The sequence below is a fragment of the Stegodyphus dumicola genome, chromosome 1 (assembly GCF_044657685.1).
Source record: "Stegodyphus dumicola isolate Sdum_Otavi_A_Nest chromosome 1, ASM4465768v1".
Classification (NCBI taxonomy): Eukaryota; Metazoa; Arthropoda; class Arachnida; order Araneae; family Eresidae; genus Stegodyphus; species Stegodyphus dumicola.
In genome coordinates, this window is record NC_140768.1 from 123,944,938 (window position 1) to 123,963,895 (window position 18,958).

At 33.0% G+C, this 18,958-nt stretch overlaps 1 protein-coding gene across 1 annotated transcript; it reads left to right on the forward strand.

The window, feature by feature from the left end:
* The first annotated feature begins 7,041 nt into the window (after positions 1–7,041).
* LOC146999231 (THAP domain-containing protein 6-like) lies at positions 7,042–14,792 on the forward strand. Its single transcript, XM_085819964.1, has 4 exons — positions 7,042–7,231; positions 7,636–7,796; positions 8,066–8,158; positions 13,694–14,792. The coding sequence occupies exons 2-4, from the start codon at positions 7,644–7,646 to the stop codon at positions 13,727–13,729; spliced, it is 282 nt and encodes a 93-aa protein (XP_085676090.1). The 5' UTR covers positions 7,042–7,231; positions 7,636–7,643; the 3' UTR covers positions 13,730–14,792.
* The last annotated feature ends 4,166 nt before the right edge of the window (positions 14,793–18,958 follow it).

An 18,958-nucleotide genomic window follows, 5' to 3' on the forward strand; every position in this document is an offset into this window, starting at 1 on the left:
TAGTTTTTTTTAATTTAGAGTGTGCTTTATGCGGTGTCATATCTAGGAAGGAAGTGGACTACCTCAGGCAACATTTTTTTTATTTGATGTAAATTATAGGGGTTAGTCATATGAAGTAGAGTAGAAGTGTAATCTTATGCCATGCAGCAAGTTTTGATTTTTTTTGGGGGGGGGGATGTGTTAATGTTGATGTATGCTCACAGATAGAACTAAACGTTTTTGGTTGCTCAATGTTTGCCTTCAGAATGTTTTTAATTTTTCTCATTTTTTAAAGCATGTAAACATAAAACCATGAACACTGATCTGCCGAGTGTGTCCATAGCAGTTTAAAATCAAAATGTAAATTTATTTCATTTTCTTACATATATATGCATATTTTTTTGTACAGTCAAAAGTCGTTAATCCGGACTCGTCGGGACTTCAGCGATTCCGGATTATCAATTTTTCCGGATTACAGATCATCAGTTTAAATCTGGTAAGATGGCATGCAGAAATTATAAACTTAAAAATATGAAACCGTAATTTATGAAATAAAGAACAATTATGATCTAAAGGGTATCAAAATTTACAAAAAGAAAAAGCTTAATGTTTATTTGTTTACTTTATTAAACATTTCTTTCAATGTAAGTTCTTTAAGTTGCTTTGTTTCATGTGATAATACTTTCTCTTTAATTCTATTAAACAGACATAATTTCTTGTTTAATTACAAAGTTCCGCTGTTCAAGTCCTATAATTGCTGTGTCGAGAATACCGACTTATTTGTCAATCAAAATTTTTTCGTTTTCAATAATCTCTGTGTCACTTTCTTCACTATCGGAAGCGAATTATAATGATGAGGAACTTGTTTTAAATCATATCAAAGACGGAGTACATCGAGATGAAATACTACATTTAGTAAGGAATTATAAGCCAAATAAAATAAAAACATCTGCCCTGAAGATAAGGATAGTGCTGACAGATCAACTTCCAATCCATTGCGCGCCGTGGTGTTCTTCCCCGCCGAGCATTGTGAAATTGATAAATAGATTTCAGATTTCAAAACTTACTTTCACTTTAGATCCTTTACATATTAGCAAATATATATTGGAAATTCTATTTGATATAATCGAAAGTTTAAGCTTACTTTTATAGAATTGCTCTAACATGCGTCTCTCATGCGTCAACGCGACGCATGCGCACAAAGGTCTTTGCTTTAAGGTCCGGATTATAGATCATTCCGGATTATGGGTGTCCGAATTAACGACTTTTGACTGTAGTACATATTATGCCTGTTAACACGTACTTTCGCTTTGTAGATCCTTTACATATTGTAAATATATATCGGAAATTCTATTTGACATAATCGAAAGTTCAAGCTTTTATAAAATTTCTCTAACAGTCTGCAAAAAATAATAGGCCGGATCGAATTCGAAGATTAAGAACAACGCAATCTGCAACATTAACTGAATTAGATACTTTTAGCTTAGATTATACCGTCCGTTATACATTAAACGCGCATGTGTAAATGTTTTATGCGCATGCGCACACACTTATTCGCAGCCGTAAAGATCTTACGCGCACATGTAAACGCCTATGTGCGGGCGTCAACGCGACGCATGCACAGAAAGTTTGTAGCTTTGAGGTCCAGATTATAGATCATTCCGGATTATGGGTGTCCGAATTAACGACTTTTGGCTGTATATAACATTTTTCTCAATCTCAACTGGTGTCCATATTACAATAATGTTTTTAGTAGTTCAGAATGGCAACAGAAAAACCAAAGCATTTAAAATAAAATGTAGCATTGAAGTTCTTTATCCCTTTTTTTTTAAAAACGAAATAAGAAATTACATAATTTTTGGAATATCGCTGAGTGCAGCTGCACATACACCATATCCATTTTTTCTCTTCGCCTTTTTGAATCGTATTAACCAAGAGGCTGATGTCACTGCTAACGCTAGGAATAGTAACTAAAGTAACAATAAGTATTAAACAATAAATAATACTATCACAGTTTTTAATAAAATAGATTACTTTATTTTGCAGATTTTTAAAAATGAGATTTTTATAATAAAGAAGAGTATTGTGGCATATATACGAAAACGGATTTTTTACTTCAATTTGCCAAACGGAGTTACTAACATATTTGCCCCCCCTTTTTTTAAGTAATTTTATCGGCTGAAAATCGAGATTAATTATGCTAATTATTGAATTCCGAAGGATGCTGTTACAATAAGAACTTGACAAATGAAAAGGATTCATGGATAAACTAGAGGTAACTATTACAATGTTATTTCTTCAAAAGAAACTTGCGTTCCAATAATACGTAATACAAAGTACGTGTTAACAATAAAACTCCAAAGGCAGCTCACATGGATAAGTCTTGCCCGCAGTTCCCAAGAAAGACATCGGAGGAATGATGACAAAAGAGAGCGGACAGAAGGCTTGGATTTCGAAAGGTCAGAACACTATCAGCGGTACTACAAAATCTGCAATGAGCGACAACGTAAATAATAGAATAAAACTGTAATCGCAAGTCTGTTAAGTGTGAGAACACCTGTCGCGTCCAGATAGCTTAACGAAGAACCTGCACAAAATACTTTCTAATAATAATTGCAAGGGAACATAAAATGGATAAAATGTTAATACAAAAATGCAAACACAAACTGAATAAGTAACGAAAAATAAAAATAATCATTTTACCAAAAGACTAGTCCTCAGCTTAAACTACGTACAGTAGAGGATGAGAAAATGATGCGAATATTTTTAAACTTTGAGAACCTAGCACAAAAAATTATCAGAGAAAAATATGCGAGGAAATATGATATATTGGTATTAAAACAAAAGATATGTATTCTTTTTTGGCTGAAATAATTGTTCTTTATGCACCTTAAGAAGCTTTTTTTTTTAGCCCAAAGGGGCAATTTGCCCAATAAGGGCTATTAATTTCGTTTTGGAATTTTGCGTTGATTCACTATAAACGGCAAATCATTTTTTAAATTGTTGCCACGAAATAATAGAGCCCTGTATTATATTCAAAGAAATTAAATAATGAAGAATCTGCATAAGTATGTATGTTTCTCGCAGTGTGATAAAACAACGGTACCTAGAGCAATCAAATTTTGAATAACGTGCGTCTCCAGCCGAATATGGGCATCTGGCAGCCCAAATTTGGATTTGTTTTATTATCTGTTTCATATTTTGTAAAGCATTTATGAGATTTTGTTTAAGAAACTCCATGATTTCAAAGCGAGCAATGGCAACACTGCACGGAAAAATATATATATATGCAGTGCTCGAAACTGTGTATCGGAAATTTTAGAGATATGCTCTTTTAAATATTTTGTGATATTGCTTTTGAATTGAATTTTATGGTTTAAATGCGAAGAACATGGTATTTAATAAATAAAGGTAACACTCAAAACGTTAAAAAAAAAAAACGCCCTTTGGGCGTAAATTATAAAATCTGAAAGCTTTCAGCTTTTTTTAGTATTATTTATTCAATTTTCTTTGTTTCACTCACAGTTTGTTCCGGAATAATTGAAAATACACGGAATTCGAGTCGACCCAAAGGTATATTGGTTAGAATGTAGAGACATTAGGGTTTTTTTTTTTTTTTTTTTTTTGAGCAGGCAAGATGAAAAATGAGCAAACGCCTTCGCCGGGAATCGAACCACGGACCTCTGGAATACCGGCCCAGTGTGCAAAACCACTACACCACGAAGGCACGCTTGGAAGGCGGGAGAAATACCTTATAAAGGAAGCCTACTTACTATAGCGAAGGGCCCAGGTTCGAATCCCGGAGAAGACGTGGATGTTTGTAAATGTGTAGTCGATGCGGCATGGTGGCACTCTAAATATGCGGCGAGCCGAAAGTCCTGTCGTGGTGATTGGTGGAATGGGAGACCTCGGGTTCTTTCCCTCAAAATTGGGGTGGAAAATAGGAATAATGCCTTCCTACATCCAGTTAAGTCATAAATTTACAACCCCTTTTTTCACGGGGGAAGCTGAAAAGGAGGGGATAATTTTCCTCGGGGTCGTTTAAACGAAATCACCCTATATGCGGTCAAATCGTAAATTTAGAACCCCTTTTTTCACGGGTGGTGCTGAAAAGGAGGGGATAATCTTGCTCGTGGTCTTGAGAAAATGTAGGGGTTGTTTAAACATCTAACTTCTCTACATTCAGTTTTTATACAGAGGAAAATACAAATTGAATTCTTCGAATGTATGCAATTTTGTGCAATGAAAATGTATTATTGAACTATAAACTGTAAGGCAAATAACATCTTTTTTTAAAGTAGGAGTAGAAAGACAGATATTTGCTACATCATTGAATTTGTAATAAATATTAAATTTTTATTTCGAATGCTATGTTCCATGTGTGCGAAGTAGCTGAGTATCTGAGAAAATAGTGTTAACCCAAATGACCTTCAACCTTTTCACATCTAAGGACTGTTTTTCAATTACATTGTGGTCGCTGCTTTTTGGTTAATTTTATGAATAAAATAACGCAAACTAGACTGCAGAAAATTCTTCAGAATGAATGTAATACTGAAAAATACATTTATCCTGTTATCCAATTTTATCCTACAATAAATCTTTTAAAAAGCGTGGAATTAGCAGTGCACTAGTTGGAAATAAGGATGACATTGTGTTTCAGGAAAGTTGCAAATCTAGTTACAGTGACAACCTAAGTGAAAATAACTATGATTTTAGCAACAGTGATGACGAATTTCTGGGATTCTAAGAAACGCTGATGTATTTGCTAATTTTTTAATGCAACAGTTCCGTTTTCGTTGTATAAAGTGTTATCATTAAAATAGGTACTTAATCCTTTTCTGTCTAAGCATTTTCCCCAAGTTTTAACCTGATAAATCACTTCGCGTCTTAGGCCCATATCACACGGCATTTGTTTCACACGAACAACTGTTTCAGACAGATTTTCTGCCTGGTTTACTATTGAAAGAAAGACGTGCGACTTTTTCCTTCCTTCTCAAAAAAATTGTAAGTTGTTTGTTTTCAAAAAATCAGCTATCAGTTCCGAATGCTAACAGCTTGTTTGTAATTGGGGAACCAGTTTTCCCTGTGTTAATCCCAAAGCTATCTATGGTGATTGGCTGTTGTGACAAAGCAGAAAAATTGTTCCAAACAGTTCTTCGTCCGAAACAAACCGACGTGTAATAGCAGCCTTACAGGCCAGGAAATTGAGGTATAGTATAAATCGCCCTTCATTTCGTATCAGTGCCGACGATTTCGATGAAAAATGGTACCTTTTTAAAAACGAACTTCTTAACGAAGAAAAGCCGTTTTATGTACAGCATAATGTCTAAAAATACTGTCAAATTAAACAGTAATCTTGACTTCAATGCTTTTGTATGCATTTCTTGAATTGATTAATAAATGTAAATTTGTAATTTAAAAAAATTATGATATTTTATTTAGTTACATGCTAGTTATCTGTGGTATTGCTTCGTTTCTGGTATAGACTCCCCCCTTCTCCTAGTAAAAAGCGTTTTGCTCCTCGATCCCAAAAATTTCTCGATTTTCCATTACGTAACCAGTGGAATTTCCTACTCCCCCCCCCCAATAAAATTACAACTGAGTGAAATATTTGCAGCTATCTACACATAAATTGAATGTTTATTTAAAAATAAAATATTTTCTAATTTTTATATCCCTTTTCTAGTTTATATGAAATTTCAAAATTTAACGATATCAGTTAATGAAATACTTGCAAGTAATATAATGGTTCTGCGAAATATATTCTTGATTCCAAACCCTTACTGCTAGGCATCAGCCCATCGCTCTTAGAATACATTATTAGTCCAAAGGGGCAATTTGCCCAGAAGGATTATTAATTTCGTTTTGGCATTTTGCGTTGATTCACTATAAACGGCGAATCACTTTGCAAATTGTTGCCACCAAATATTATCGCCCTGTATTTTATTTAAAGAAATTAAATAATGAAGAGTATGAATGAATGTATGTGGTGACCAGACAAAAGCCCACAAAAAAAGACCCCACTGAGATAATTGCCCACGCGACTAATACCCACACCGATGAAACCGCACATTGATAAAAGACCACATTGATGCAAGCGCACGCTGATAAAAGCCCATACTGACAAAAACCCACACCGATATATATGCTACGTTAAAATCAGGGGCGTAGCTAGAGGGGGTCATCTGTCCCCGGGCGCAGAATCCAAGGGGCGCCAAACTGATGTTACGACATTTTAGAATTAAATGTTTTCCATCCTTCGCAAGCAGTAGAGGGCGCGAAATCTTTAGTTGTCCCTGGGCACTGAAAACCCTAGCTACGACTCAGGTTAAAATTAATATTTTTTCCCTTTTTACTTCCTTGTACGAAGTAAAAAGGAAGTACTGTAATCGCGAAAAGCTTCAGGCTAGTGATGGGCAACTTCGGTACATTCTTGTACCCGGTACAAAATACCCGTTACTCAAGTAACCGTTACTTTGAAAAGTACCGAAAACCGATTTCAAGTACCGAGTACCCAAGTAACGATTTGGAGTACCGGAGTAACGGTTTGCTGTACCGTAGTAACCTAGTAACGATTTGGAGTACCAAAGTACCCTAGTAACGATTTGGAGTACCGAAGTGCCCTAGTAACGATTTGGAGTACCGAAATACGCAGCTAACGATTTTGCGCACTGAAGGAACTCTGCCACGTGGCCACGTGTTTGATTTTATCTGTACGGAGTAAGATTTTGAATATCAGAAAACATGTCAACTACGGAAGTGTCTGAGGAGCAGACCATTCATGGACACAAGGAGCGCATATCACCATTTCGCAAACACAACCAGATACTACTGTCCTCGTACTAAAACCGAAGTGAGCTGAACCCTCATCGATCCTCCAGTAACGAATACCGAAATACCGAGAAGAGACGCATATTTTCGTTACAAAGTAACGAATACCGAAAACACCCGTTTCGGCACAGAAGTAACGAATACCGAAAAGTACCCGTTTCGGTACAGAAGTAACGAATACCGAAAAGTATCCGTTTCGGTACAAAAGTAACGAATACCGAAAAGTACCAACACCGACTCTACTTCAAGCCTAAGCGCGCGGTTCGAAAATTCGTGTGACGTCACGACTTCTGGTCATAATAAACTTCGGAACACATGCAGTGGCTCTTTGCTGATTGCTGAAGCTTCTTACGTTGTGCGAACGCTGAAGCAGAATACTTTGATTTTTTTATGGTTTTAAGGTTGGATGTATTTTAGAGAGGTAAGAATACATTACTTTACTTCTGTAAAGTTATATTTTTCTAATTATATCAACGTTTTTAGGCGTATGTTCTAGTATACATGTGTTATTTCTGGTAGAGACAAGGCTGCTGTGCTATGTATAATTTCTTTTTGAATAATGTTGTGTCAGCCCATCGTAGAATAAACGGGCTTTGCATAATTATATTACCTGATCTGTTTCAGAATAAACCAACATTTTTTTATGGACCTGTATAAATTTGATGTTATAATATAAGCTAACACAGCTTATTCTTAAAATTTTACATGCCATTAGCTATACACTATAACTATTTACTCCCTTTTATATTTAGAAATAATTAATTTATATTTTATACATAACTATTTACTCCCTTTTATATATTAATTTAAATAAAAACATTTCAGTTATTAAAATGCCGGGTAGATGCTGTGTACCATTATGTAAGGGAAACTACCCAACAGGACCAAAATTGTCTGTATTCTCCTTTCCTAAAAATGAAGATTTGAAGAGAGAGTGGCTTTCTGCAATCCAACGGAAAGACTTTTCACCCAAAAAGAGTTCAAAGGTAAGTAAAGTAGAGTTATTAATTAATAGTGTAGATTCTAATTACATATAAGGGTTCATTCAGAAATTTTTAACTGATAATATTTTGTTACATAAACCAGGATATACAGAAATAAAGGATTGAAATAGAGCTTTAATCACTGCAAATATTCTCTGGTTCTATCTGTGAAATGAATATTCTTTACTACAAATGCTCAGAATGAACCGTCTGATTTTTAAAGTATTACTATTAACATAATGTTTTTTTTTTTTTTTTAATTTTCTCTAAAGGTTTGTGAATTGCATTTCAAGAAAAGTGATTTTAAAGTTGAAGCTTCAGCATTTGATTCTAAGAATGGAATTTTAATTTCTGCTCCACTTCAGGTGCGTAGATTAAAAGAAAATACAGTGCCATCAATATTTAAGGACTATCCATCTGTATACAGTTCAAAAAGTAGCACCATTGTACGAGAAGATCCTGATGCAAAAAAAACTGGCTGCGAGTGCCATAATTTACAGAAAGCATTGCGTGAAAGCCTTAAAGAATATGAAATGTATAATAATGATTTGAAAATTAATTGTTCTAATGATATTTTGTCATGTATTGATTGCTATGGAATATCAGCATTTTGGCATGTATACACAGTTCCAGATACCTCAACTGTTTGCTTTATTCATATTGTTTTTAGTCCTGGGCCATCAATTGATTATTCTGTAGTTGTGAATGACAATCAAGAAATGTCTGTATTTATTAAAGAAAAATCTATTATGCAATTATCTCCCTACACATTCCCACATAAAGTTACAAATTTTAATGAAATTAGGACTGTTTTAGATAAATTGGCTAATCTTCAAACCAAAAAGTTAAATTCAAAATTAACCATAACAATTGATATAATTAATGAATTACTGCAAACTATTTCTAACGACAAAAATGAGAGCATTATTAAATTTTTGCAAGACCAGATGAATCTTTTCCTTTGCCCTAAAAATAATTTTAGATACAATCCTGATGTACTAGTGTTAGCATGCTTGTTAAATACTATATCACCACATGCATATAAATTTTTAAGGGATAGTAGCAGTATTATTATGCCTCATCCTTCGACTTTAAAAAAAATTTGTAGCAATTTAGTATTGTCACCATGTAATGAAACTATTGATGAAAATTTTTTAAAATATATAAAAAATTGTGTAACTTTCCTTGAGGATCGAGAAAGAAAAGTGATTCTTTTGGTAGATGAAATTTATGTTCAGCCATATTTTGATTACAAAGGAGGCTCTGTCGTTGGGGCTGCATTTGATTCTTCCAGTCCGGCAACCAGTGCATTTTCTTTTATGATATCCAGTTTGGAATCTTCATTCAAAGAGGTACAGTCAAAAGTCGTTAATCCGGACTCGTCGGGACTTCGGTGATTCCGGATTATAGATCATCAGTTTATGTCTGGTAAGATGGCATGCAGAAATTATAAAATTAAAAATATGAAACCGTAATTTATGAAATAAAGAACAATTGTGATCTAAAGGGTATCAAAATTCACAAAAACAAAAAAAGCTTAATATTTATTTGTTTACTTTATTAAACATTTCTTTCAATGTAAGTTGTTTAAGTTGCTTTGTTTTATGTGATAATACTTTCTCTTTACTTCTATAAGCAGACATAATTTCTTGTTCAGTTACAAAGTTCCGCTGTTCAAGTCCTATAATTGCTGTGTCGAGAATACAGACTAATTTGTCAATCGAAATTTTTTCGTTTTCAATAACCTCTGTGTCATTTTCTTCACTATCGGAAGCAAATTATAATGACGAGGAATTTGATTTAAATCGTAAAAAAAAACGGAATACATCAAGATAAAATAGTACGTTTTGTAAGGAATTATAAGCCAAATAAAATGAAAACATCTGCCCTGAAGATAAGGATAGTGCTGACAGATCAACTTCCAATTAATTGCGTGCCGCGGCGTCCCCCCCCCCCCCCGCCGCAGAGCAGCGTGAAATTGATAAACAGATTTCGGAATGGTTAGGTCATTTTTTGCAGCAGTTCCACTTTTGTTTAATGGACTTCGAAACGTACTTTCGCTTTGTAGATCCTTTACATATTGTAAATATGTATCGGAAATTCTATTTGACATAATCGAAAGTTCAAGCTTTTATAAAATTTCTCTAACAGTCTGCAAAAAATAATACGCCGGATCCAGTTCGAAGATTAAGGAACAACGCAATCTGCAACATTAACTAAATCAGATAATTTTAGCTTATCTTATGCCGTCCGTTATGCATTAAACGCGCATGCCTAAACGTATATTGCGCATGCGCACATGCATAATGCATATTCGCAGCCGTAAAGGTCTTACGCTCATGCGTCAACGCGACGCATGCGCACAAAGGTCTTTGCTTTAAGGTCCGGATTATAGATCATTCCGGATTATGGGTGTCCGAATTAACGACTTTTGACTGTAGTACATATTATGCCTGTTAACACGTACTTTCGCTTTGTAGATCCTTTACATATTGTAAATATATATCGGAAATTCTATTTGACATAATCGAAAGTTCAAGCTTTTATAAAATTTCTCTAACAGTCTGCAAAAAATAATACGCCGGATCCAGTTCGAAGATTAAGGAACAACGCAATCTGCAACATTAACTAAATCAGATAATTTTAGCTTATCTTATGCCGTCCGTTATGCATTAAACGCGCATGCCTAAACGTATATTGCGCATGCGCACATGCATAATGCATATTCGCAGCCGTAAAGGTCTTACGCTCATGCGTCAACGCGACGCATGCGCACAAAGGTCTTTGCTTTAAGGTCCGGATTATGGGTGTCCGAATTAACGACTTTTGACTGTAGTACATATTATGCCTGTTAACACAATAAATTTTGAAACATTACATTATGTAATTAAAAAAGTGATTAGAGGTCTTGAAAATATGGGAATTATTGTTATTTGTGTTATTACAGACAGCAATGCAATAAATAGAAAAGCCATGAGTTTGTTTTCAAATCCACCACGTAATTCATTTGTTTACAAACATCCAATGAATGGGAATAGGCCTCTTTTCTACATAATAGATGCAGTTCATTTATTTAAAAATATAAGGAACAATTGGCTGAACCAGAAAAATCCTGGTACATGTATGTTTTTTCCAAATATTGAAGGTCTTTCAAAGAAGCACTTCAAAACTGCTTCGTTTATGTCTTTGAGAAAGCTACATGAAATTGAAAATGACCAACTGATTACATTTTCTAATGGTTTAACTCTAAAAAGTCTTTCACCTTCTAATTTAGAGAAACAAAACATTAAACTGGTTCTTAAGATTTTCAATAAATTTACTATTGAAGGTCTGATTCATTTGGGTCCTTTGCATGAAATACCACACTATTCAGATACATCTGAGTTTATATCCATAATATGCAAATGGTGGGATATTATGAATGTTAAAACTATGTTTAAAGGTATACATCAAAAGAGTGAATTTATGAAGCCATTAACAGCAGATGATTCTGATCCAAAAGTTATTTTCCTCAATCAGTTTCTTAACTGGTTAGATGCATGGGAATCAATGAAATGTTCAACAGGCATGCTTACAAAAGAAACTCATGCAGCTCTCAAACAAACTACTTATGGTATACTGGAGTTGACTAGATATTGTGTTGAAGAGCTTGGAATGAAATATATACTTCCAGGAAAAATTCAGACTGATGCTCTTGAAGCCCGGTTTGGTAAATACAGACAACTTTCTGGTTCTCAGTATCATATTTCAATGAGACAGTTATTAGAATGTGAAAAAAAATTAAGAATACAATCAAGTATTAAGTTAGAATTGATTATTAAAAATACTACTGTCCCTTTAACATCATTTGAATATGATGATAATCTTCATGATATTATAGAATTAGATAATACAGTATATTACCCATCATTAAATATTACGGAGAGTGATGTGAAGGGCATTAGTAGCCATCTGCCAGTTCTGACTTATTTGGGTGGTTACTGTTGTCATGCAGTTTTAAAGAAAGTGAAATGCTGTACCTGCAAACAAAACATTACAATAAATTCCACAGTTAATCATGATCAAACGTATGATCTTATAAAGAATCTTGATCGTGGTGGACTCAGGTGGCCAAAACCATTCACTGTAAATATAATTATGTATAATTATTTAAATGTAAATAAGCTGTGTAGTGAAGAATATGAAGATTTTTTGTTGGAACAAAATCAGAGGAAAATTGTTGCAAATTTGACTTTTAAAATTTTAGAATTAAAAGAAATGCTCTTTGATGATATTATTTGTGATAATGGTCATACAAGTGAAAGTATAAGCAAACTGATAATTTGGATATCAACAAATATCATGCTCAAGAATCTTTGCAATAGGAAAAATGACGATATTAAGTCCAATAAAGAAAAAAAAAGAAAACTTCAGACACTTGCAAAGTAACATTGATGCTGTCTTTAAAAGTAATTTTTAAAGTTCTCTTAAACTGCATCTTTGCTAAATATCTACGTGTCATCTTTGGTGAGCAGCTGAGATTTAAGAAGCATGTTTGTTATACATTTAAATTGCTTTATGCCAAAATTTATTTTGGACTTGTATATATTATTCTTTGCTTATTTAACCAAGTTTTTAATATTACTCAAGATTTTATATAATTTTTAATTTGCTTTATACTAAGTTACTTCTCAAGGTCCTGAAATTTCTATATTGTATTTACAAGCGCCTTTGCTAAATATCTACGTGTCATCGTTGCTGAGCAGCTGAGATTTAAGAAGCATATTTATTATACATTTAAATGCTAAATATCATAATTTATTCTGGACTTGTAGATATTATTCTTTGCTTATTTAGTTATTTAACCAAGTTTTTGGTATTACTGAAGATTTTATATTATTTAAAATTTTCTTTATACTCAGTTACTTCTCAAGTTCCCAAAGTTTCTATTTTGTATTTCAATTGTGTTTCTTAAAATGTTCATCATTATTTAAGATTTTGTATCCTGCAATTACATGGCATAGTGTAGTAGTGTAGAAAGAACATATTACATGGCATAGTGTAGTAGTGTAAAAAAAAGACAAATTCCATAATGTCTTCTTTCTGCACAATCTAACTCTAATATTTCTATTTAAGCAATAATTGTATGGACTCTTTCTGGATAGTACTACATGTTCAGCTCAAGTAATATTTGCTCTTCACATTATTCACAGTGAATAAGCACAAATCAATCTACTAATATACCCGTGTGGTGACCGGGTATGAAAGAATAGTCCCAATGTAGCTCATATATGTCGTAAAAGGCGACTAAAATGGGTACCCAGCGTCTGGGGGTATAGCCGGGCACCCTGCCCCTGGGGATTATATCAGGGAACTGGTCCTCCAGGTTGGGGGTTGGGTGTGGAGCTAACTACCCCACCCCATAAAAAATCTCACTGTTAAGAAATCCAAAGATAGAATTAGCCGGACTGCTTCTACTGGAAAACGACTTGGAAATGGCCTAGGGACTTTTCGTTTTGGAACATGAAAAATAAGCAAACAGACTAAAAGTTTGAAAAGTTATTGAAATAATTAAATAAAGAATGATGAAGTGTGACTGCAAGGGACGTCCGGTATCCTTTTCTGTCATTGCACTTTTCCTGACATGATAAGGCTCTACCACGTACACTTTGGTAACGAGGCTTGGAAACCTCGGCTAACACCTTGTTGTTTATTAAAAAGAAAAAGAGACATACAGCAATAATTATATTTCATAATAATAATTTTGATCCAAGCTCTATAAATATATTATGATATTAATTTATAAGTCTTTACAAAGTTACATACATAGGTCTTTATAACATTTCACCTGTATAATAGTTATATGATATATGATTTTAAAGACTAAAAAATAAATTTGTTCTGTTTTTTCTTTGTTTCAGGTATTCATAACAAAGAAAGGAGTGTTTTTATCATGAAATGGCTCTCAGGTGTAAAAATGCATAGGATATATCTTAGTTTATTGAAGTTAAGAATTGGTGCTTTGTGGACTAAAAAATATGTGCAATATCCATTGTCACACCACTCTGTTCAAGAATATCGATCAGTCCTGAATGATAAAGAAAATGATTAACAAAGGAATATCTAGAACTTGATTGTGTGTATGATTTAATTCCAAATATAAGTATTGGAATAATTCATCCTCCTTATTTTCAACAAAAACTCTTCATTTGGTAATATACATTTGTGCTTATCAGTGTGGTGTCTTGTGTAACAAATCGTCAGTATTATAAAATAGAAGATGGAAAGATCTTTGATTATTGCAAGAGCTTTATGTGCTGAACAAGTAAAAAAATGTCCCAGATAATTGTGGATATTATGAAACTGAGTATCGTAAGAATGGAAAAATATTTCTTAAACAAATTACCTTGTGATACATGTAATGGGTATGTTTATTTTATTTCATATAACTATAAATTTAATTATTGATAATAAGCAAATTTTTTTTTCCCCTAAAATGCCATTGGTGTATTGTCATTATTCTATATTGACATGTATTCTCTTACATTTATCATTGAAACCAGAGATTTTATAATAGAATATGGGAAACTTGTGTTGAAGGCCTGTTGATTGAAATACAAGTGACCATTACATCTTTGGAATTTGCATTCTCATTGCCAATTTTGAAAAGACATTCTTTTACATTTTCTTAAAAAAGTTAACATTCTAATGACTTTAGAAGTAAACATTGGTGACTTCATATGAACCAGTCTCTTGGCGAGTTTAGCAAAAAATTTGCCGATGGCTTCCCCATAACAGAACTGTACTGGATTCTATACCTGAATATTGCATTAAAAGGAGAGAAAACCATTTATTATGAAGATAATAAATGATTCATATTACGAATGTTCATTTCTTATAATGATCGAGTTTTATATTCTTGCTTTGTATTTCTTTTGTGTCAACACAGAGTAAATTGTGTTGGATTTCAGTTATAATGATATGTGTAAAGATGCTGTAATAAAATTTGTTATAAATGTACTGTTGTGTATTTTTCTTTAGCAGTTGAATTTATGAAAATTTGTATATTTTCTAACAAATAAAATTTTATATTTTAATATAAATCCATCTATGGACATTACAACAGATATTATATTCTGGAAAATAATTTATTATGCCTTTTCGAAACTAAGTTTAAAATGAAAACAAACTTGAATGCATAATAATTTTTAATGAATAAATAAAATGTGAAATATGAAAAGTGTTCTGACATGTCACATTAAGACTGCAATCAAATAAAGAATTCTTTATACGTGCATTGGTTTTTGTTTACAATTTGCATAGTCTTGAATATTTTACTGATCTAAATTCATTTTAAAAAATTTGGTGTCATGATGAGTAGTGATTTTAGGTAAAAGTTTACAATTGGGTGTCCCTTGTATTTTGGCGATTCTTTTTTGACACCAAGATTGGCGTCAGGAAGGCACAATTTCAAAATGGCTGCTATATAAAACCAAAATAAGAAGTCAAAGAATCGCACAAGCCCACCAGTGGGCAAGCGGTAAAAGCCGCTGAACACTGGTAGTTCGGTCCAGGGTTCGAATCCCGGCAAATGGGCTGGCTGCATGGGCATTTTCGTGGCTTTCCCCATGTGTAACTTGGATATGAGCCAGTTTACCTTAAAAAGACCTCGGTTTAATCCTAGTATCCGGTGCACACAGGATTTGGCTACTTTTGGCGACTTTGTGATGAGCAGTAAAAACGGGACATATATGATGAGTAGTAAATGCGTCATTCAAAGAATATATATAGTTATACATAGCATATACTATGTATATAGTGTATAGTATATACATAGACATTCTTTGGGTCATTTTTGGTGTTGGCGATAAGTTTCAAAATTGCACCATATACTAGGATTTTAAAAGTTTAATCCTAGTATCTGGTGCACAAGGGATTTGGCTACTTTTGCCCACTTTATGATGAGCAGTAAATGGGACATATACGATGAGTAGTTAAACAGGTCATTTTGATGTTGGCGATAATTTTCAAAATTGTACCAAGGCTGCACCGTATACTAGGATTTTAGCAAGACCTCCACGGGGCATTCCTCCTTTTCCTGTAGTGCCTAAAGGCGGAGCATGTAATAAGTAAAAGGAAAAAAAAAAAGAATTGCACGAACTCTGTGTCCATGTACACATCGATATGTTTTCACTTAAAAAAGCATCCTAGAATTACACAAACTAGGCATTGCACACTGCCTTAAATTTGTCCATGTACACATCAATCTATTTCCATTTAAATAAGGAAGCTAAAACAAAGTTAAAACTATCATGGTAACCTGAAGCGAGGTTTCATTGCCAAAAAAAATGTCGCTAATCAAAGGGGCACCCAATTCTACACTAGAGCTTGATTTTATTTTCTTAATATATATATATAATGTTTAAAAACTGATATCATTTTTACTTTAAACAATATTCCCGAAAATATATGCTCTCTTTTGTGGAATGTTTACTTTATAATCTGTGCAAAATATTACCATAAATAAAAAACTTAATTATTTCTTAAATATAAAGTAATTAAATACTTTCGTTATCCCTATGATTATAAGAATTATAACTGAAAGGGCATAAACAAAAACACAATTAAAGGAAATGCAGTACTGAAAGTTTCTGGTTAGCGAAAAATTTGCAATAGAGCATGCCATTACAATACTATAAGAATTGATTAGTAAGGTAAACATTAGTTGAGCATTCTTCCACAGTAGCAATAAATTTTTCATTTATAATTCTTAAAACACGCCAAAACAGATTCACGATTGGTGCCTCTGATTTAAGGTCACACAAAAGTAAATTTGATTTAGCAGACCAAGAGATATTCCATGTCAAATTTACGAGAAAGATCTTCACCAATGTTAAGCTTATTATCTAATATTCATAACAGTTTGGTTAGTTGACTATCACAAAGCTCAAAAGTGCTATCTGCTCATGGTGAAGGACTTTCTAATGAGAACTAGCTTGTATTCACTTTATACGTAAAAAAAAAACTTAAAAAAAAAAAAAAAAAAAAAAAAAAAAACCAACCATGCAGACAGCATGTTCAGAAAAAGAACAGAAAATGTACTCTTAGCATTCAGTAACCTTAACCATTCAGCTACTCGTGGGTATAACTATTGTTCTAAGAGATAAGCAACAATTTTTCAGCAATAACTAATGTACTTTTTCACAGACAGAACTGAACAGTAAAAACTTCTTAAACTGTTGTTTCAGATTCTAATTTAGTTTCTTCCTTTTAAAAGCAGGAGCTTCAAAACTTTCCTCATGCTGCTTTTTATTTTGAATAAGCTTCTTGAAAAAAAAATTCCACGTGCAGTCCAACATTTTATGATCTTTGTTTTGATATTGTAACAGGAGGGAATATTTACCTCATCTGATTTTGCATATTTATAAATTCTTCGTCCATAGTTATATTTCCACATATTATTTTGTCTTGAAAATTTTGAATTATTTTTTCACATAGAAAGCATAATTTAAAAATTTCAGGAGGACTTTTAAATCCCCCCTAAATTTGCAAAATTAATTAATTAATACTGCTAATTAAAACATATTTCCTGTTCACACATTGAAAATAAATTTAAACTAACTATAGTTAGAAATACAACATGAAGGTTTACTATAACATAAAAGCATGATAATAGGATCAAAATGATGCATAGAATATTTAAATTAATACTTCTTCAAAATGCCTAGACAAATACACTATTTATTTATCTTAATATAACGAAAAACCTAAATAATTTATAATTTAGATCATAACTATGTATCCAATTTTTAACAAAGGTGCAAACCAATAGGTTTGGTGACAATACATCAAAATATAGCATGCGACTTTAAATTACCAATCGTAGAGTAAAATTGAAACACGAAAAGTCATATCACATTTCTAACCAAGCACAAAATTTACATGAAATGTAATGTACAATTTTACAAACGATAATAAAAGAAACATCACAAACAGTATCGGCTATAATTTACTGCACAAACACACACACATTCCGCAGTTTATTTTGTATTTAAAAATCATTTGATCATTAATAAATGATAGTTAAACGAAAATGCACGTTTTAAAGAAATACGAACAGTAATTTATTCTAACATTCTATGAGAAAATTCGAAGCTGAACTTACCTCAAAAACATGCTTTTGAGACCGGAATCCATTGATTTCGACGAGAATTAATTATCCATTTTCTTCATCTTTCTTCATTTTTGACGAAACGTCCTAAACTTATTTTTTGAATGATTGGAACAATTTGATGCAACACATCCACCCATATTTGTCAAAATTAAGTCGGAATCGACCAACAAATATGTCAACAAAAGGACACTGTAAAATAGCGATAACGACAAGCATGCTTCGTTCGTTACAACGGACGACGCATCAAATCCCCGATGACTACAACTTGTGACGTCACAAAATCGCCATCTGGCTTGTAGTAGAGTCGGTGTTGAAAGTACCCGTTTCGGTACAGAGTAACGAATACCGAAATGTACCGATTTTGGTACTGAAGTAACGGGTACTTGGATGTACCCATTTTCAGTACCCGTTACAAAATACCCGGTTCGGTAGTACCGACTCATCACTACTTCAGGCAGCATATGGTACCATTTTAAAAACGAACGAAACGAAAATATCCACTTTGACCGCTTTCGAATGCAATTTAACGATGTTTTTGCGTGATATCTGTACATAAGGACAGAATAAAACACTCTTTTCCTCCAAAAAAACTGCTTTAAAATGAATTCTGAAGAGAATTTTTCGTGGCGTCTGTACGAACGTACGTATCTCGCATAACTGAAAAACGAGTAGCCTCAGAACGTTGAAATTTTGTATATAAGACTACTATAACATGTAGATGTGCACCTAGTATTTTGGTTTCAATCGGCCGCGCCAAACGTATATAAATATATAAATATATCCACTCTGTTACCCAGCTCAGTGATCTCAGTTTCTTTACTCTTATATATTTGTAAATTGTACATTTTTTGCTTTAAAAAAATTATTGAATTATGTTGTTTTTATCTTCCGGTTAAGGGTTTTATGCCTTTAGTAAATCTGTATGCTGTACTTTTAGAATTATCAACAATTTTAAAATTGTTTAAGTGCCGCTAAGCCTAATTTGATGGCAGCCATTGATGTTTACATTTGA

What these genes read in the sequence shown, in the direction of transcription:
- LOC146999231 (XM_085819964.1), top strand. Translation starts at nt 7,644, where the DNA reads ATGCCGGGTAGATGCTGTGTACCATTATGTAAGGGAAACTACCCAACA. An exon ending in CACCCAAAAAGAGTTCAAAG is followed by an intron (nt 7,797 to 8,065) that starts GTAAGTAAAGTA and finishes TTTTCTCTAAAG; the next exon opens with GTTTGTGAATTGCATTTCAA. An exon ending in TAATTTCTGCTCCACTTCAG is followed by an intron (nt 8,159 to 13,693) that starts GTGCGTAGATTA and finishes TCTTTGTTTCAG; the next exon opens with GTATTCATAACAAAGAAAGG.